Here is a 22,086-nt window from a genome sequence, read left to right as displayed (position 1 = left end):
TACCTGATGTCAATTACAGGCATCTCTCATCTTTTTAAGTGGGAGAACTTGTACAATTGGTATCTGACTAAATACTTTTCCCCCCATGGTATAACCGTAAAATTACCACACCTTTCCTCTGCAAGACTTTTAAAACCATATTTGTCTACTTAAAATATTTTAGCTTTGAAAGATTTTTGTGTATTTCTTGGTTGGATCCATAAAGAACTCAATACTCACCACTGAACAGTGAGGACACAGTGCTGTTTGTAGATCGCATGACCTTCATTTTATGGGTCCATCTACCAAATGAAGCTATTGTCTGCATTGGTAACCAACTGCATGTGTTTCTCAATATCTGTCATGAATGGTATCTAATTCAACCTGGGTCCCCATATCTAAAGACTGCCATATCTAATTTGTATATCTCAATGCCCCCAACAGTGTTTTGCTTGAAGGTCAATATTGGAACGGCTTTGGACGAAGCCAGAGACAAAGTTATGGCTCCCGCACTGCTTTCCCAAGAAGGATGGTGGGTCTCTGCTCACAGTTAGACCAAGGCTTTGTGACTGCCTGTATTAAACCAATGAGGTAATCCAGAGAGAGCTGGGGCTACAGAAAGTGGGTGGTCTTTGCGGATGGAGGCGCTCTCTCTTCGCCCTCCATGCCTCCCTTTGGCCCAGGCCAGTTCCTGCAGCTGGAGCAAACGCAGGCTGCAGACTGTCCCCGGCACATTTCTTCATTTCTCACTTGAGTGCTCTTCTTTAGTTGCTTTTCAACTGCCCACTTTATATCGGCTTCATTACACCACCGCTCCGTTTGTCATGCAAATGGGCAAACTCAGGGAAGTTTTTCTTTTGGCCTTGTCTACGGAAGAATACCAAGAGGTATTCAAAACGTATTAACACAAATCAATGGCACCAATAAAAGCAGGATCTCCTTAGCAACATAATCTTGATTGCAAAGGGAGAACTGAGAGCATTTAGCAGAACAGTGGTCCGCATGGAATACGCATTTGTCTGGAAGAATGCGGCACAAAGCCTAAAAGGAGAGATGCTGAAAAAAAAATCCAAAATTAACTCACACTGAACAGTTACTCTTTTTTTTTCAGGAGCGCACAATTGGCTACATTAAATCTATCATGGGCTTTTCTGCTCAGAAACATTGTATCATACCGCTTTGCAAACTGAAATTACAACACCCTGCATGCTTCAGAGTAGCTCCAGGGTGTTTTTTTAATTATACATATAAAGAGGCTGTTAGGGATTTTTTCTCCTTGTATAGAAAGTAACTAAAAGGACTCCTAAAAGGGGAAAGCGTCACACAAAGATAGTAGATTGTTTAAATTCAAGGTCTTGTGTATAGTGCTGGACAGCATTAGGAGTGCTGCATGTTGCGGCCCAGGTTTTCAGACACCATTGAAATTCCTGCAATAAAGGAGGCTACCTAATAATGTTTAAAAGAAGTTGGGAACTAACTGGAAAGTATTCCGAAATCGAATGCTTTACATATCAGTTGGAAATAGAAGGTTGCCATTCTTGATGATTTTTGTGTAAATAGCTGGACTTATTTTTTTCTAAATTCTAACATTCTTTTGCACAAACAAGAATGATGGAATTTGACAGAACTAAACCCTTTTCTACAAGTGAAAAACCTAAACAAACTCTTAAACAAAGTGTAACAAATCATAGAAAATTCTGCACAATTTCTTAAAGTATCGTGAGAGATTTCCAGCTTTAGTGAATATAAGTATGGGGTGAGAGGACACCTTAGGATATTTAATGACCATTTCAGCCTCCTTTCTTTTCAGATCAATTTACACAATTCAACTATAAGCCATTTCATAAAAATGGCTTATTCTCAGAAGATCCCAACATCTTTGTGAGCGTGAAGACAGCTAGCCAAGCTTGAAAGAGAACATTACAGAAAAAAGGAGTCCAGTCCAATGACAATTATTTCATGTCATTAGGAAACAGTATCACAGGGTGTTGTCGAAGACTTTCATGGCCAAAATCACTGGGTTGCTGTGAGCTTTCTGGGCTGTATGGCCATGTTTCAGAAGCACTCTCTCCTGACATTTAGCTCAAATACATGGCAGACATCCTCAGAGGTTATGAGATCTCTTGGACTTGTCTCTTTTAATGGTCTTTTAAAAACTTACTTATTAATGTTTAACTGTTTTTTATTGTTGTTGTTGGCATCTAATAGTTGCTAGTTGCAGGCTGCCCTGAGTCCCCCTTCATGGGTGAGAAGGATGGGATACAAATGTTTTAAATAAATAAATAAATAAATAAATAAATAAAACTAGGCAAGTGAATTTTATATATCTGTGGAATGTCTAGGATGGGAGAAAGAACTCTTATCTGCTTGAGGCTAGTGTGAATGTTGCAATTGGCCACCTTGATTAGCACTGAATGGCTTTGCAGCTTCAAAGCCTAGCTGCTTCCTACTAGGGGAATACTTTGTTGGGAGGTATTAGCTGGCCCTGATTGTTTCAAGATGGCCAAAATTCACACTTGCCTCAATCAGACAACAGTTCTTTCTCCCAGCCTGGACATTCCACAGATGTATAAACCTCACTTGCCTAGTTTCCTACAGACCTCGCAACCTCTGAGGATGCCTGTCATAGATGTGGCAAAATGTCAGGAGAGAATGCTTCTGGAACATGGCCATACAACCCGGAAAACTCACAGTAACCCATTATCACAGGGTGTTTGCTGCAAGATTCATTCAGATATGAGTTACTGAGTTCCTGTGAGCCTGAGAAAATGTGACTTGTCCAAGGTCATTCATTGGTTTTCAATGCCTGAGCAAGGAGTTGTCCACAAAATATCCCCAATTCAAACCTATAAAAGTCCTGCCAATTGAGACCAGCCTTTCCCAAGATGGTGCCCTTCTTATGTTGGGCAACAATTCCCATTGTTCCTGAGCACTATCAAGGGAACTTTGGATGGGGAAATAATGGTATATATTGGTTCTGCTGAACTAATGGTTTGACACAGTTTAAGGCAGCTTCCTGCCTTTCCAAGACACCAAGCTGTTAACTAAAAGCATTATATTGACATGATGCAAAAACAACTGTGTGCACCAGAAAAATATTTCTGCTTAGAGAACCACATCCAACTTGGAAAATAAAACAGGTCTTGAGAAGACAGCCACACTATTTTATTGGTTTGTAACAGATACATTTTTGGAAATTCTCTAAAGCAATTTCCAAGTGGAATATATGGTGAGCTGACCCAGGGCAGGGGAAAAAGTCTTGATATTTAGAAAAAGTTGAAGAATTTGGCTCAATATGAATATGAAAACAACAGCAGATGTGATTAAATACACACTTTTAAATACCATCTGTGGTCTTCACCTTACATGTACATTTGACACATATTTAATAATATCAAACTAGACATTTAGATTGAAAGTATTTTTCAGGAGGGAAAATGTTATGTCAGCCAAAGGTTTTATTTCTGTTGAAGAGATCCTAGCCTAGCAGATTTACGTGTAGCAAACTACATGTAAATCTCTTTCCTTAATAGTACTGATTGCCCTCCTTCCACAATGGTACTGTAAGTTGTTAATTTGTGTAGTAAGATCAGTAGTTGCAAAGCTTACATATTTCTTGATGTGTGTTATATTAGATTAAAAGGATTCTCATATAGTCAAATGAACCCTGTGTGTCAGTCATGTAGAAGTATTAACTGAATTATGCACAATGACAAAAATCCAAAAGGTCATGGGTGCACACTGCTTCCCATTAGTGGAGTATGAAAAGGCTAAACACTATGGCCAGAATCCAAAAACTACTTTAGGCATGCCTGCGGGCTATGCAAGGACGCGAATGTGTGTGTTCTAAAGCTATCTTTAAACAGCAAAACACTTTGCTGTATGACACATTTTTCTTCTTAGTTTCTCAAGGGGTCTACCATCTAGCACATAAACATCTTGAATATATGAAAACAGCCACCTGGTTTGATGTACTGTACCGGCTTTCCACGCTGAAATAGCTCAGAACATAAACATCTAGTTTACATACTGCGCTCAATCTCTTCTGTATCACAACTAGTAAGAGCCACCTGGAGAAATTTAGATTTATGTTGAAATCTCCTTGTAATCCAAGAATTAAGCACATTCCTAGTCAAGAGCCAATCCTGATTAACCCAAAAGCAATAAGCCCTAAGTAAAGTTATGGAGAATTGATGTCCACACAGCTATTAGATTTAATTCCGATTAAACAAGAACGTAACTGGGCTGTTGTAATGCTGGGACAGCACTTTCCTTAGTTTACATTCATTTGCCTACTAGATGTGGAATGAACACATTCAAAGATTCTGCTTTGAAATCTGTTGGCAAACATCAAACACTTTTCATAAATTCATTCTTGCTGTAAATATTGCTGCTGGTTGTTTTCTTTGGACGACATACATAATTCTTATAGCCACTTCTAAATTCTTTATTTAGCCATTCTCTCAACTTCTTTATTTTTAGCATGCCAATTGGAAGTTTTCTTGGTATCAGGTGAGAAGTAGTTGGCTAAACTGCTTGTGTGGAGAATGGAACGGGAGGGCAAAAGAAAAAAATGTTGACGTTGACTCCTACGGTTTTGTTTCATTTGTTATGGCAGTTAAAGCATATTCTACTTCTCAGGTTATGTTCTTTGTCATTTTTTGCTTTTTCTTAGTTACTTTTTTTTGTTTCCCCCTCATCTTTGTTTATATGCTTTCTGATCTTTTTAATTGGAAAACATTTAATAAAAAAGAGATGTCACGATGCAAAAACAACATTAAGATTAGCATTATATCATTTTCTGATACTAATCTGGTACTTTGCTCAAGAACTAAAATACAGGCAAGAATTCAAACAGCTGTTTATCATAGTATGCCCAATTAATCTTAAATGCAAATATTTTTCTTAGTTACATAAGGGGCAACATATTAGAATGCCTAGAGGGTTTTTTTGTTTGTTTGTTTATGCCTAATTCTTGTCAGAAGTGAGGAAAGGAGACAATGATAAATTACTTCTGAATGATTTTTATCGTGAAAATCCTATGAAGAAACAATCTAAAATGAAGCAAGAGACAGAAATGGAAGATGTGCCCAATTGGTTGGAAGAACCTCAGCCTGTGACTGGGGAAAAGCAAAAGATAAATGTGATTCTTTGGTTTCTAATGAGGCATTTGAACTTAAACTGAAAGGACATTCAGCTGCTCACTGCTCTGATATGAAATGAGTGAACAGATCTACACAATGCATATAATAGGAATGAATATGGAGTATGAGCAACATGAATGAGTCAGAAAGTCAGAGAGTATAAAACAAGAACTGGACATGCAAACATTTTTAGTACACATAATTACATATGGCTCTAGATATGTCAGTCTAAGAAGAAATAAGGGAATGTACCAAAAGCAGTCAGGGGACGTATTGCAAAGTCTAACAATAATAGCAGTAGGACTTCCCAACATAACGATAATTCAGGTTTTTGCTTTAGTTACAGTGACTGAAAAGGAAGAGAAGTTCCATGCTGAAATTTGAGAGGAAACTGATAACAAAACAAAACAGGTCATATTAATCAAACAATTAAAATGCAGAAGTACGAAACAGACTAGAATTGAATGTTTTTGAAAAGTTTGGCCCAGGAGTAAGAAATGAAGCAGGACTTAATAAATTCTGTGAGGCCAACAGTTTGTTTATTGCAGAAACATTCTTCAGGCAACTGTACTGTACATATAGATGTCAGTGGAAGGTCAATACAGATATCAAATAGACTACATAATTGGAAGCCGAGGATGGAATATCATCACTATAGAAGAACTCAATTCTCCGCGCATAAACAAGATCAGGAGCAGGTTATGACACAGACCTTGAACTGCTAATATAAAAAATAGAGTAAAGCTGAAGAACACTAAATCAGTTATAGTGCCCAAATACAATCTAAATAACATCCTGTAGAATTCAAAGAACATGCAAAGATCAAATTTGTATAGTAAAGGTAACTGACTATGAGACTGTGAATTGACGCTAGGGACATTATCACAAAAGTATGTAAAAAGACTATTGGTAACCAAAAAAGAAAGAAAGGCCTCCTGGGATGACAAGATGACAAGTGAAACTCTGGACAGGTGAGAGGCAAAAGTAAAATGTGACAGAAATAAGGTCAGTATCCTGAACACAACTTTAAGCAACTTTTTGGATCTGAACAAATACAACTATCATAATCGTTACTGCAAAGAAAAAAAAGACAACAAAAAGGTAGAAGAATAGAGCTCTTCCTCAATATCAAAGAAAACCAAGAGCAAGTACCAACTATATGATAAAAGAAGAGCATGTTATGTGATCAGGACAAAAATAAATGAAAACAATACCCAACACTATATAAAAGAGATGAAAGTACAACAGATTCCTTCAAGGAAGATGCTTTGATGATGAACCCAAAATCTGAGAACATGAAGTGAAAGCAGCTCTCAAATCACTTGGAGAAATAAAGCATCAAGACCAGACAACATACCAGTAGAGCCATTTCAAATTGTAGATAGAATCCATTACAATTTTAACAAAAACCTCCCAAATCTGGAAAACAATGATTCAGGCTAAAAATACTCAAAACACATTACAGTCCTCAAGAAAAGAGACATCAGAGGACTGTATACACCAGAGACAGGCCACTGTCAGGACAGAATATTAAGAATATAAATAGAATCATCTCCCGTGGGCAAGGAGGTCAAACAAAGACTACATTTTATAACCCTATGTTTCACATTTGTGGAGAATGTATCCTGTAGAAAGCAAGATTAAGAGGGAGAGAAGGAGGTGTAAAAACATGTACAAAAATCAGCCAATTAAGATATGCAGATGATGCTGTGTTACTAGCAAAATATAACAATTACTAATGACATATAGCAAAAAAGAAAAGAAAATAATTAGTCAAATATTAAGAAAACAAAAATAATAAGCAAAGATATACATACCTAAAAGTGGGTGGAGATATTGAAATAAGGATGTCCTATATTTCTGCTCAGTAATACATCACATTGGAAACTTTTGTCAAGACATCAAAACAAGATTAGGACTTGGAAGGGCAGATATAAAGAAATTATATAAGATGCTTTTCTGTATTTCTGATTTTTATATTCAGTCATGAAAACTGACAAGAAAAAAAATCAACCAATTTAAAAAGTAGTGCTAAAGGAGAGTTCTATAGCTATCAGAGACAGCTATGTAAATAAATGGGTTAGACAGCAAATTATGTTTTTGGCTGAACTCACATCAGAAGCCAAAATGACAAAGCTGAGGCTATCGTACTTTGAACATATTATGAGATAGTAAGACAGCTACAAACACGGGTGGGGAATATTGCAGATGGGCTAATTTGGAGCCATGATTTTGAGTTTGCAAGACTTGAAGACAACTGTTGATTATAAATTGAAAATCTCAAAAGGATCTCATTTATCAGATTGCAACAAGTCAAGTGCTCAAAGAAGAAGCTATGTTAGTCTCTTGCAGCATGAAAGCTCAAGATGATTTGATGTCAAATAACAAAACTCCAGATCTATGGACGACCTTATGTCAGAGTAGCATATGAGCTAAAAATATCAACTAATATTCATATTAGTTCAATGTATATTTGTTTTAAATAAAGAAAACTTAGTTATGCCATCCACTCCACATCAATTGAATCAATGAAATCATGAATCAGTCTTTGAAAAAATATGAGGACATAAAGCAGAACCAAGTGTCTTTAAGGTGTTTTGTTGTCTCACTGCTGGACTCCATTGTATTTTATTATCAGTTTTTTCAAATGTGTCATCATTATGTACAATGAACATTTATGTATTAGCAGCTAAAATATAGGTACTTGAACAGTTGAACTACTTTTCAGTTTTGTGCTTGTAGCTCATTTCCCTACCCCAAGCACCAACATGTAGAAAAGGAAAGATGAAAGCAAAGAAGAGTTTAAAACAAATAAAAATTCAAATGTTCCCCAGCTTGGATCTAAATTTGGTCTTACTTAGAATATGTCCACTGAAATAAAATGGGGTGAAATGAAGTAATGGATTCCAAGGACTTTTCTTAAAGTATTATCGAGTTTGGAGCCAACCTTTTATCATTCAGACAGACACTGCTTGACTAGAATTCACATAGGGAAATGTAAGACTAGACAACCATAACTGCATGGTTCACGCGACTAACTGCTTGTCCAAGTGAACAGCAAAACATACAGAAGGATATGTGTCTTCCACATGATCAAAGCTGTTATTCATTGTTAAACTACAGGATTGCTTTTGCTCAAAGTATGAATTTCCTTCCTGTATAACAGTTTTCATGAGTTCTGTTTGGATGCTGCTCATGCAAACAAAACAGTCAGTGAGCAGCATACAGAGTGTTAAACCACTGAGTGTATCAGCCCTCCTCCCCCAGTATGATTTATGGATTATAAAGGCCATGCTGGCTTGGAATGATGGGAATTCTAGTTCAATACATTTGGAGAGTGCTAGGTAGCAAAAGAGTATCTAAATCAATCTAGTGACAAGGGCTAACTTAGAATAAAATACAGAAATATTTCTCACTTCTGTTAGCCTGCATATAGTCTGACCTGTTATGTATAAATCTGAATTCTTAACTCAATAAAGATTATAGAATATATTAATCCTACTGCAAGACGGGTGTAAATCTGACAGTGTAAAGATGTGGTTGGACTAAATGTTCGTGTAGTGAAAGAACAACACCCCAAGGAATTCTGATGTCCCAATGAGTCCAAAATTCAGTCTGCTCAAGAGCACTGTACACATATAGGAATTTTAATATGCGAATAGAACTTCTATACATGCTCAGGGTCCCCATTTGATTCAAAAACATGGGAAATGCAAAACAAGAACTATTTTTACAGCAGGTAATAGAAAAACCTTGGGCTTGTGTTCTAGAAAATAGTTAGCATCTATGAGAACTTTGTTAATCAAGCAGAACGGATGAGTTTTCCCTCTGTTGATTCATGTTAATCAATCAAGACCATGTTCCAATACGGATTTTAAGAATAATTAAAGCTACTCAAATCCAAGAATTTAAACAGTCAGGAATCCTTGGTCCCTTCTACAATGCGAAATAAAATCCAGATTATCTGCTTTGAATGGGATTATATGGCAGTGTAGACTCAGCTAATCCAGTTTAAAGCAGATAATGTGGATTATCTGATTTGATAATCTGGATTATATGACAGTGTAGAAGGGACCTAGGGCACCTTGGTGTAATATGGGACTGACATGGATCACTAGTGTGTTGATGAACAAACCATGGGGGTTTGCTGTATAATGTCATCTGGCAACAAAGAACACATTGTGGATGCTGTCCTGAGTTTCTTCGAAGGGAACAAACCAGGGAAGGGAAATGAAAACCAACTGCAAAGCTGAGCTCCATGGTTTGTTTAGCACACTACACACTCATTTCAAGCCAGAATGCCCTGGCTCATCTTGTGGGAGTGCAACCAGTGCATCCAGAATGGGTTTTCTTGAACCCACATCTGTGCTGGAATGTACTCTTGCTTGATCAAATGAAAAATCATGACCCGAACCTTTCATTACAAAGGTGGTCTCCAAACTTGAATGTTTTAAACATATTATAGATGACAATCCACCAGTTATAAGGGGAATATATTCTAATTTTCATATCCAAAACAAGCAGAAAATGGACCTCAGTAAGTTATTTTTGAAATTTTGAGTAAGTCTATCTATTTTAAAGGCCTCCTAGGCCCTTATTTTCAGCCAAAGCAAATGAATATGGGTTAGCCAAAATCTCTTTAATTTCAATGGGAGAAGGCTAAGTATATCTCATTGAAAGCAATGGTACTTAAAATTCCGTTTGCATTCTGGCATCCAACAGTAAGATAAATGTGTAAGTCAAATATCAGTGAATTGCATGTTGTGATATGCAAAAAGAGTCTACCTAAAACATTCTAGGACTATTGCAAAGAAGGTTTACCTTCCCAGAGAAGTTCAATTATAAACGTTGAAATAACTGGTAAACAAGCAATAAAGATATCTGTATAATGACAGTAACATGAAACTTGTATTTAAATGGTCTTGCAGTGGGGCGAACTTTTCATTAATACACTTAAGCAGGTTGCATTAGTTGGCTATTCACATTATTGCTCTGCTACATGAAGAACAGGCCCTTAATGTTACAGTCCATTAAAATCCCAAAACAAGTTTCAGAAATAACTGTATTAAGTACGCATTAAACATAATACATGAAGATATGCACGGCCAAGAAACTAAGAATTGGCCTGACCAAAGCATACTATCACATATCCCTATTTTTAAAAAATGTTTTCTTCTGCAAACAGTACAAACAAAAAACTGAAAGTCAACCACGTAAACATGGAATAAACAAACAAAAGAACAGAATCTGGGGTACATTAAATATTTATCCAAAACATTCAGTAAGCTATTAAGTCAATTAACCCATTGTTGATTTACACATCTGACACACAGATGTAAAAATCAAGACATTATTAATACGTACATCCATAGCTTCTGGTACAATGTCATCCATGTTTTACATACAAAAATCCCGTCCCCAATGGAAAACTTAAAAATAAGAAACAAAAAAAGTTAGCTGCTCTTCGGCCTCACAAAATGAGTGAGCCGTACAACATTAAGCCACAACTAACTTGGCCCAGTGATTTTAATGGAACATAAGAACAACTAACTTTGTTTGTACTGGACCAAAATACTGTAACACTTAAAAACTCAAAACTGCTTAAGTATCTGTTTTAACAAATATATTTCTGACAATCTTGCATCCTTGTGTACTATTAGATCTGGTAAACAATAAAGACAGTAAAGCTGTTACATGGCATTAGCCACAATACGTATGCACAATTCCAGGGCATGCACACATCCTCACATACCCTTCCATACATGGGGTTGGTGCAAACATAAAATTAGTCTCTTTTTTTTTACAAGAAAGAAGGATGATTAAGAGATTGGAAACTGATTGCAAGACTGTATGTTCCATTCCCCCATGCCCAAAATCTCTTAATTATTATTGTTATATGTGAACCAGCCCTCTATAAAATACTATTAGTTTATGATCCTGAGCAGTATTAACCATTGGACACATGCAAATCTACCACTGATTCTTCTAGTGGAATAACTGCAGTATGAGTTCAGGTTTCTTGAGGAGGAACATCTTCAGAGCAGATGGAATTTCTTCATGGAAAAAATGGAAACTGAAGAGACGTTTGGCTTTCAAGGAAGTTATATCAAGAAACGCTGATAGTGACTCCACAGATGGCTGAATTATTTGTCTCAAAAGGAAGGGGAAGAAAAAACCTGATATATACAAATGTGTCACTGCCAAAATATGCAAAGATTTGGAGAATACATGAGTGCATAGGTTAAAGTGATTGCCAATTTTCACAATTTTACAGATGTGAAAGTCAGGGTTAAAATATCTCACTTATAGCTGCTTTTGTTTAGAGCTCTGTGTGTGCGCGCATACACACGTTTGTGTGTATGAATAAAAGAATGGCATAGCTGAAAAATCAGGAATCATTTATAACAGAAAGAGGGGCGGGTAATAACTTAAATCACACCGACATTTGCATGAAATGGCTTCTGCAAATTTTTACAAAATACACTTTGAACATGCTGCTACAAAAAGAGAAAAGAATTACTGAATGAAGAACACCACAAGATTCTGTAGAACCAATGCTATATCACCACCAGGAGAGCACCAAGCAAGGCACCATTGGAAAAGACAACATACTTGGGAAGTCTCTTAAGTAAAGCCAATGCTAATCTGGTCGGAAAATTGGTGTCTTTGGTAAAAATTCTATAAGAATGACCTGTGGGGGAAAAGGAAAAAAATGGAAGTCAGTGTATTATTAAGGGATAAGTGATTTTTAATACATATTACATTAGGAGATAAACAACCTCCTACATTTTTAGTAGTTGGAGGGAGGTTGGAGTCCAGTCATAGTAAAACTGTGGCTGGACTCCAACCTCCCTATAGTAGGAATGTCTATGGGCATATGTACACACATATACACACATTAATATTTTGAACTGCTTTCTATTCAAAAGGTAACATACTGAGTTTCCATCTATCTCGGGTTACTCCATCTCCTAATCCAGTGGTTCTCAAACTATGGGTTCCCAGGTGTTTTGGCCTATAATTCCCAGAAATCCCAGACAGTTTACCAGTTGTTAGGATTTCTGGGAGTTGAAGGCAAAAACATCTGGGAGCCCACAGGTTGAGAACCGCTGTCCTAATCCATGTGGAACCTACAATATACATTATGCAATATTTATTTACGACATTTATATGCCGCCCTTCTCACCCCGAAGGGGACTCAGAGCAGCTTACAAGATATATATACATACAATATATTAAATTATTAGCATAATACAATATCAGTATTATATATTACTGTATTGTACTACACCATTTCATTGTAATATTATTAGTAATATTACATGTAATATAAAATATATATTTATAATATTGTTTTATTAGTAGTATTATATTGTATTACATTATAGTATTATAAATATTATATGTATATACAATATATATTAATTAATTTAATAATTATATTAATATATTATACAATATATTATATAGACCATGATATTTGACTAAAAGGGTCAACTATACTCTGTGATACTGCAAAAGGTCAAACTCAGCTGTTTCTGAGCCACACATATTTTAACTTTTCTATTTTAGAATAATTTGGACTACTAGAACATCATGCAATATATTGTGCACGTCCCAGAACAGAATGACAATCCAATCAAAACTGTACCTACTAAAAAGTACGTCCACTAAACTTGATGGATTGGAGCCAAATAATAATGCCCTTTAATGTAAACTCTATTCTGACCAAAAAATCTTCTTATGTTCAGAGAATGGAACATATTGATATAACTGAGAATGGAACATATAGATATATCTGAGAATGGAACATATAGATATCAAATACGTGTGCAGTAAAAGGTGCATCTACACTGCAGAATTAATGCAGTTTGACGCCATGGCTCAATGGTATGCATTCATGAGAGTTTTAATTTTTTAAGATCTTTAGTTGTTCTCACCAAATGACAACTCCATACCACTGAGACACGGCGATAAGAGTGGTATTAAACTGCATTATTTGCACAGGACAGATGCACCCATAGTTGTAACACATATTAAAAGTTGTAAATACTCAATTTCATCTAAATTTTTGTTTTCTGTACATTTTAAATGTATTGTTCTTTTTAAATGCAAAGCCACTGAGTCCTAATTCATCATCAATATATTAATGTTACTGCTGTCCAATGATCCATCACATCCTCCTAACTCATACTATAGTAATCATTTCCATAACTGGGTCTTCAATTTATACAGAAATTCTAAACCTTACACCATTACAGTTAGCTTGAAAACGTTTTCACTATAAGAATGCTTTGTTGGAAAATGTTGGTTTAAATTAGGACATATGTATTAAATTAGACTGTATTTAGAATCTGCTCAAAATGGCATTTGAGCGAGAAATGGTTTTAGAAATGTTTGAAATAGTTAAAATACAGAACAGAGCTCTTTAAATAGCCCTGTCTCAAAAACTTGTGCAAAATTTCCTTTCCTGCCTCCAATTATTGTGTCTTGGAGCATAAATTAACATGTTCACTATAATAGATGATCATAAATTTACATGTTAAGTACAATAGATATCAAAAAGAGAGTCTGTATAAATAGAATCATGCAGGGAATCATTTAGCAATCCTTTATGTTTTAAGTTTGATATTCGTCTTAGTAGTTCCCCTTTATTTTAGGGCAAACAGAAAATCTTTTAAAGATAATTTGTAACTAAGCAAAGTTTTAAATCAGACTTCTAACACATAAGCCACAATGCATGCATTGTGTTAAATGAAAGACGAGATGTATAACACTATGTAACAAAATTTGAACAAATTTCTGGTTCTGGTTTGAAAGTGTTATTCCTGTTTAAATTTGAAAGTACTTGTTATACTCCAGAAACTTCATTTTTGTGGCTGCCACAAACTATGTTGAATTGGTTGAGACTCTATGAGTCATTCATTGAAAAACTAGAGCAAAATGAGCTGCAGGATGTCCCACAAAAACAAAGTTTTTGCAGTTTAATAAACTTTTTCCATGCTTTTCTGATGGAACCAATTAGGAAATGACATTTATAATCCAGGAATAAACACTGTGTTATATAGTGTAATTAAAAGATATAGATGTATTAGAAACAGCTAGAGCTATATCTATCTGAGAAGTATTTTTCAAAGACACAAGTCCTGCTTGTGTCTCTCATAATACAACATTACAATGTTATATTTACTTGATAGCATACAAATATTTCAGCAGTATTAAATTCCCAACGAACCTCCCAAAATTTAAAAGCAGGACTAAAGGAAAATCAAAAGGGCTGGCTACTTGGAAAAAGGGATAAGAAAAAGACAAATAAGCACAACATAGGCATCTATAAGAAATCTGCAAATCTTATCTTCTATATAACCTTTAGAATCAGGAAATAAGAGTACTATCACCCCAATTTCCCTCCTTTCTTACTTTTTAAGTGAACTAGTAATGCTCAAGCTACTTTCAAGACTGCAGAGGCATGGGGGCAGTTAAAATCTACAAAGTCTAAAGGTTCCCTAAGCTCCAGCAGCTTAGCTGAAAGGTCTTTTTCCATATGCTGAGACTTGATTAGCATTACATAAAACAGCCTCGATGTAACTCGCTGCGCAACCAAAGTTGCAGTTATTCTTTTTATATGGCATTTGAAAATTTCACACTCCATCAACACACGTTCAGACCATTTTATCTTGGCAATTAATTTATTATTTTTTTCCAAGGCACAGTGAAGCCTTGTTTTCAAGTCATTCATAACTTTATAAATCAGCCCTATGCATAAAACCATACATCTGTGAACCGTAGAAAATCCTTGCCACTCAGGCGATTAAGTTCCTGACACCTTTGCTGATTAATAATCATGGAAAGAATAAGATCAGAAGCAAAATAAATGATCATTTAATAGAGAGACGCACAAAACAGCCCTTTAACTTACATATTCCATCATGTTATTCGATTCACATTTCCTTTTGCTTAGCCTCCAATGCAAGCACAGCTAGACAAGAGGGAGAAAAGAAGGAAGAAAAATGAGCTGTATTTTATCGCCAACACAGAGACTGGCCCATTTGTCCACCTTTCATATTTCACGTTCAACAAAAGCATCTGTTTCCATACTGTGCAATTCAGACCTCAGCAGTCCGAAGCTGCTCCCTGCGGCACTCACCTTGTGGTATAACCTATTGTTTTCCCATTCTAATAACTTCTCAATCGATCTTCGTGTCTGGAAGACAAATGAGAAAGAATTTACTTTTAAGCAGTTTAAGAAAAAGTTTGTTTTGCAGCTGCTTTGTATGGAAAAAGATGGAAGGAGGAGAGAAGAAGTAAAAGACAGTGACCGAGTACAGGGTGGTCTGGTGTATTATGAATTGTTTGGATCATTTATAGCCAGAATAAAGATATTTTGAAAGGGGCACTATTGATATAAACCAATATTACCTTATATACTCGAGTATAAGCTGAGTTTTTAGCACTTTTTAACCCCCTCCCCCCCAAAGCTTATACTCAAGTCAAGGTTATTTATTATTTTACATTATTATTATTATTATTATTATTATTATTATTATTATTACATTTATTATATTTCTGTTATTATTACATGTCTTATTTTACTGTTTATTGTTACATTTATTATTTTACTCTTTTTATTGGAAAGATACATAAGCATATTTACATTGAAGGTTAGAATAATGATTTAATCGGAGTTAGACAATCATATCTTAAATTACAGTTTTATGTAAACATTCAAAAACCTTTAACCTGATGCTTCAATTGATGTAATTTTATCAGTATCTATTTTTATTTTTGAAATTTATCAGTAGCTGCTGCATTTACCATCCTTGACTTATACTCGAGTCAGTAAGTTTTCTCAGTTTTTTGTGATAAAATTAGGTGCCTTGTCTTATATTCAGGTTGGTTTGTACTTGAGTATATATGGTAATAGTATGTATAATTAAGTATAAATAAATTTATATAAATTTACCCACATATGAATAATTGAAGTACAATATATATTTTCAAATACTTTTAATAGTTTTATCTATGTATACTACTAAATGAGTAAATGAAGATACACTGAAGCTACTCAGACTAAGCCAAATTCCAAAGAAACAGATTGCAGATCAAGCATGGATAGTTTTCATATTCAATATATTTCTCAATTGTGACAGATGTAAAATGTAATGCCATTGACTCATTTCATATACTGGAGCCACAAATTTATGCTTTCTAATTCCACATTTTATGTAGATCCATGTGTTGATTAAATCTCCTTCACTCTCTGTTCTCCATTTTTCCTGAAACTATTTAAATCTTTTTGCACTAAACTGTGACTTTGAAAATACAAGTTAAATATCCCAACTTAGTTATATTAACATGCAAGAAGCACATCCTGCTGCTCATAGTCACTTGACTGCTATATCATAGACTGCTCAGCAGTAAAACAGGATTTACTAGTCCTTATGAATAAGAGGATAAATCATGACACCAGGTGTTGAGATGAGACCAGTGTTGCAGGTGCAAAAGCATGGATCACTGAGCCTTGTGGCAAATGCAACTTTGTACATCTGCAGCTTCCTTACAAGATAAGGGGGAGCAGTAGAAAAGGGGGGGAAACGTCTTGCATTTCAACTATAAATGCTACAAAATGTCATTCTGATGAACTAAACATGATTTTTAAAAAATATATCAACTCAAATGTACAGAATATATGTTAAAGGCAAAAAAGTATTTACTACTAGTAATTTCTGATTTCCAGCAACTATGACGTAAACTGCCTCTACTTGAAAGACTCAACTTTGTTACACATCAAATATACACTTTCACTATTCCATTATTCTTTGCAAAAGAGGAGAGATTCCCAAGAACTTTGGGACACTCGACAATAGCAGCAATTAAGTTATAGCATGTAGTTTTAAAGTTCGGTTCCTTTTGGCGAACACTATTTTATTTTATTAAAGGCAGTGCCTGCCCTCTAACAATGATCGGCAGACCTCACTTGTTTCTTTGTAAAGATAGCCTTTTAGAGTCTGCTCTCCTTTTAAATGAAAATAGGGCAGCAGTTATGGTCACACTTTTGTTAATTTAGTTGCCAGTCAGCTCCAAATCAAAAGAAAATAAGGCTGCAGAGTGTAATTAACATTCAGTTCAGTCGTTTGGTCCCTTGTCTAGCCCCCTGAGCTTTGTTCAAATTGCCATCTGAATGCTGAAGGCTGTAGGGAAATCGATTTGATTCTAATCGCACCATGAAAAGAACATGATCTAACTGCTTTCAGCCCTCCGTAAATCTGTACTAGGTCTTTAGCACAATGCAACTTCCAATTTAAAAAGCACTGAATGTCTCGTCAATGACTTTGTGAAGAAAAAAGAACAAGGAGCAGACATAAAAATTCCAATAGTTGTTTAAGCATTAAAGCTCATTTGCATCACAGCAAACCTGAAAAGGGCTGACCTCTCAAACCGCCTCTCAGGTCTATGAAGTTGTAGCCTTGACAAGCTCACATTGACAGAGCTCATTGACTCTGAAAGGCTACTCTATCAATGGTGAAAAATGGCAATAGGTTCTACTCCGAGCAGGCATCTGCCTGCCCACCCGCTGCTAAACCAATGGCAAAACCGATTCATAAATGTGAAGCTACCTTGTAATCTTCCTCGCCAAAACCTTTTAAATAACAGATTAAGACTGCTGTACAATTTAAATTTCATTGCTTACACGGAGGGGAAGGAGAAAAGATGGGGAGAGAGAACAGCTTCCCAAATACTACTACAATTAAAACACTTTACTCTCTAAATAGGAAACTGAAAACAGAATATTTACTACAACACTTTGAAGGAGCCTATCACACATTATATTTACACACATTTAATGTTTAATTATAGTTACTCTTAGTGGAAGGAAGCCTTAAACATGAAAATTGACAGGATAGTTATTTTAAAGGCAACATACAATCTAGATTAATTTTTAAATGTTAAATTATTACATTTGGCCTGGCAATAGGTTTTTAAATCCTTGTGTGTTTACATGTGAGTTATATTAATTGTATTGTTTTTGCTTATTTTTTGTTTTGTTTTATTGATGTGTTGTCGGGCTTGGCCTCATGTAAGCCTCTCCGAGTCCCCTTGGGGAGATGGTGGCGGGGTATAAATAAAGTTATTATTATTATTAGATTAATTAAAAAAGTAAAGAGACAGTTTATCCTCTATACATGTACTACTTGCTTAATATTAAATTCCTATTTTAAAACTTTAAAATGTCATTTTAACACAGCCCAACTATCAAAAGGTCACAGTACATAAAACAGACATAAATTTGAGGTTTTTAAGAACATCTAATGTTCATAAACTTTATGCAACTTGCACATAAAAACTGCAATATTTTTTTAAAAAAACCATTTAACCAGCTCTGGTTAAACAAAAGATGAATGAAAGTTTAAATGAAACATTAGCAAGTACTTCTCACCCTGGGAAAGAAAAGGTGAATTAAAGAGCACTGCAAAGTTCTCTACGCGAAGCTTCCTTTCCCGTACTTGACAGGTGAAGAAAAAGAAAGACTTGCACGTGCAGCTGAATTAATCATGGCACTTGACAGCTCAGTGATTTACAGTGAGGAGCAGGTGAGGACATTCAAAACCCAAAAGGGACTCTTGATTTGAGTATAACATTAGGATGACAACCCAGTGGACGCTTTATCAGTGCATGAGGAAAACCTAAAGAACACAGTTGCTAGCAACAAAACCAAAGTTAAGTGGAGAGCTCATTAAGAAGATTTAAAAGGTAATGACAATGGCCTTTCAAACTAATGTTAAATCCAAAATAAATTTGAATGTTAAGAACCTCTTATTAGGAAACAAAACACTATTACTTAATAAATGGCGAGGCATGACTTAAATAATTGATCTAAGAAAGGCTGGGATGTATAATCAGCTTTCTCCTGGGAAGTAATTTCAGGGAACCTACTCTATAAAGCAAATCTGCATAGACATAACGTTATCCTCCTAATTACACTGTATTATATAAAAAGTTGAAGCAGAATAAACCATTTAGAAGTTGCAATACTTAGGATCTATAATAAACCCTTTAAAAGTCCACACTGCTGTGATTTCTTAAATTAATGTAAATATTTACGTTTACCAGTCAAGAGCCATTTGTATACTTATGAACATTCAATTCTCATCTACTACCAAATACAAAATACATTCTAAAACTCATTATGTGAGAAGTCTACATAGGCACCACCAAATGCAGCATTGCCCAAACACGAATCATAGAATTGGAAGAGACCTCATGGGCCATCCAGTCCAACCCCCTGTCAGGAAGCAGGAAAATTGCATTCAAAGCACCCCTGACAGATGGCCATCCAGCCTCTGTTTAAAAGCTTCCAAAGAAGGAGCCTCCACCACACTCCAGGGCAGAGAGTTCCACTGCTGAACGGCTCTCACAGTCAGGAAGTTCTTCCTCATGTTCAGATGGAATCTCCTCTCTTGTAGTTTGAAGCCATTGTTCCGTGTCCTAGTCTCCAGGGAAGCAGAAAACAAACCTGCTCCTTCCTCCCTGTGACTTCCTCTCACATATTTATACATGGCTATCATATCTCTTCTCAGCCTTCTCTTCTTCAGGCTAAACATGCCCAGCTCCTTGAGTCGCTTCTTATAGGGCTTGTTCTCGAGACCCTTGATCATTTTAGTTGTCCTCCTCTGGACACATTCCAGCTTGTCAATATCTCTCTTCAACTGTGGTGCTCAGAACTGGATACGGTATTCCAGGTGTGGTCTAACCAAGGTGGAATAGAGGGGTCGCGTTACTTCCCTAGATCTAGACACTATTCTCCTATTGATGCAGGCTAAAATACCATTGGTTTTTTTTGCCGCCACACCACATTGTTGGCTCATGCTTAACTTGTTGTCCACGAGGACTCCAAGATCTTTTTCACACATACTGCTCTTGAGCCAGGCATTGTCCCCCATTCTGTATCTTTGCATCAAGGAACATGACACTGCAGACGAATTCAACCAGAGAAGTCCACAATAGCAGGGCACCTGATGAACCAACCTGGACACAGCATATTATTTGAGAACACAGAAATGCTGGACCACTCTAACATCTACCATGTTAGACTACACAGAGAAGCCCTTAAAATCCACAAGCATGTGGACAATTTCAACAGAAAGGAGGAAACCACGAAAATGTACAAATCTGGCTATTAATATTTTTTTTTAAAAAAAAAAACCTCTAAAATCATGACAGTAAATTGAGCAACACTCAAAAAAACCGGGGGAATTCCAGGCAGGAATCAGTCAGGGCCATCTAATATCTCCCAACAAAGGATTTCCCTGGGCAGCAATCAGCCAGGCTTTGACACTACAAGGTCATTAAATGCTAATCAAGCTGGCCATTTGCAACATTCACACTTTCCTCAAGCAGACAAAGAGTTCTTTCTTCCACCCTGGACATTCCACAGTTATATAAACCTCACTTGCCTAGTTTCCAACAGACCTCCCAACCTCTGAGGACGCCTGCCACAGATGTGGGCAAAACGTCAGGAGAGAATGCTTCTGGAACATGGCCAGGAAACTCACAGCAACCCATGAAAGCTTCTGACAACTCGTTATGTTTACTTTAACCGTGGCTCCTAAAATACACTTTTACACACCAGTATAATTTCAAACAGGACAGAAGATCACAAAAGTGGAAGTTTCCCATTCAGAAGATTTAACTTTAAAGAATATTTGTACATACAGGAGATTTCTGACATTTGAATAACTTCATCATTTAAAGGCAATCTAGATTAAGAAAATGGGGCTAAAAGCCATTAAATACATCATACATTCTATCTTTGAAAGTTCTAGGAAATAATGCCTATAAGCATATCATTGTATATACAATATGTAATTAAAATTTACCATCTATATGCTACATAAGAATACTTCTTATAGGAAAATGCTTGATGTGAAGAACTCTCATTCTGAGAGCTTGAGCAGAAAGGAATTCCATTCTTTTAAATCAGCCAAACAGAACCTTCTCTATCCAATGGAGCATGCATCATTTGGTTAAGGAAACTCAACTATAACAAGATATAAACAATGTGATCGAGGCTAAGACACTGCCTGCGATACAGGCTTAACAGCTCATGCCCATCACTCCCTTCTCTTTGAGCAAGACTTCTGAAGTATTTTGAGAGAATAAAAATAGAACCCAGGCAAAAATGTGGAGGAACTAGAATGCAATAGAAAAAGGAAGCCTAATGTGCGGCAACAAGTTATATATTATAACGTCTCCAAGACATGTGATAGGAAGATGCATGTCTTCACAACTTGGCTCAATAATTAACCAAGCCTCTGGTGGAAATTACATAATGATTCTTTCAATAACTAATGATGCTTTTGACACTCAAAATAGTCACACATAGTACATTTCTAAGATAAGCCCTGAGTTAGACGGAGCTTTATTTTTTTCATAATTTAAACAATTAATTTAGATTTTAAGTGATTCCTTGAAAGATTTGAAATTTTTGTTGTTGGGATTTTTCCAGAGAGTGGCAGGAAGGAATCTTGGTTGGACAATATGAAACAAAGCAAGCATTTTTAACACGATTCAAGGGTTAAAATGCTTCTTTGAGAAACTAGGTTGCATAGCTCCTGGTGCTTTCTAAGTAGCACTGGTGTTTTCCTGTAAATGGTCCTATAGGATCACAGTTAGTCAGGGACCGACTGTCATGATGCCTTAGAACAGGGGTCCTCAAACTAAGGCCCGAGGTCATTTACCCGGCCCTCGCTCAGGGTCAACCTAAGTCTAAAACAACTTGAAAGCACACAACAACAACAACAACAACAACAACAATCTTATCTCATCAGGCAAAAAGCAGGCTTCCCATTAAATACTAATAAGTTTGTATTTGTTAAAATTGTTCTTCATTTTAATTATTGCATTGATTTTAAGGTTGTTGTTTTTTTTGCACTACAAATAAGATATGTGCAGTGTGCATAGG

At 35.9% G+C, this 22,086-nt stretch overlaps 1 protein-coding gene across 1 annotated transcript in view; it reads right to left on the bottom strand.

Moving 5' to 3' along the window:
• Positions 1-8,749: 8,749 nt before the first annotated feature.
• CHIC2 (cysteine rich hydrophobic domain 2) overlaps positions 8,750-22,086 on the bottom strand; it is a 44,039-nt gene continuing 30,702 nt past the window's right edge. Inside the window, exons 4-6 of the mRNA XM_060778520.2 lie at positions 15,271-15,327; positions 15,043-15,102; positions 8,750-11,814 (exon numbers count right to left, since the gene is read on the bottom strand). Coding sequence (XP_060634503.1) covers positions 11,764-11,814; positions 15,043-15,102; positions 15,271-15,327 — 168 coding nt within the window. The 3' untranslated portion in view covers positions 8,750-11,763. The remainder of the gene's footprint in view (positions 11,815-15,042; positions 15,103-15,270; positions 15,328-22,086) is intronic.

The sequence above is a fragment of the Anolis sagrei genome, chromosome 5 (assembly GCF_037176765.1).
Source record: "Anolis sagrei isolate rAnoSag1 chromosome 5, rAnoSag1.mat, whole genome shotgun sequence".
Taxonomy (NCBI): domain Eukaryota; kingdom Metazoa; phylum Chordata; class Lepidosauria; order Squamata; family Dactyloidae; genus Anolis; species Anolis sagrei.
The sequence above is the reverse complement of the archived record's forward strand: the minus strand, read 5'-3'. Positions and strand labels throughout refer to the sequence as shown.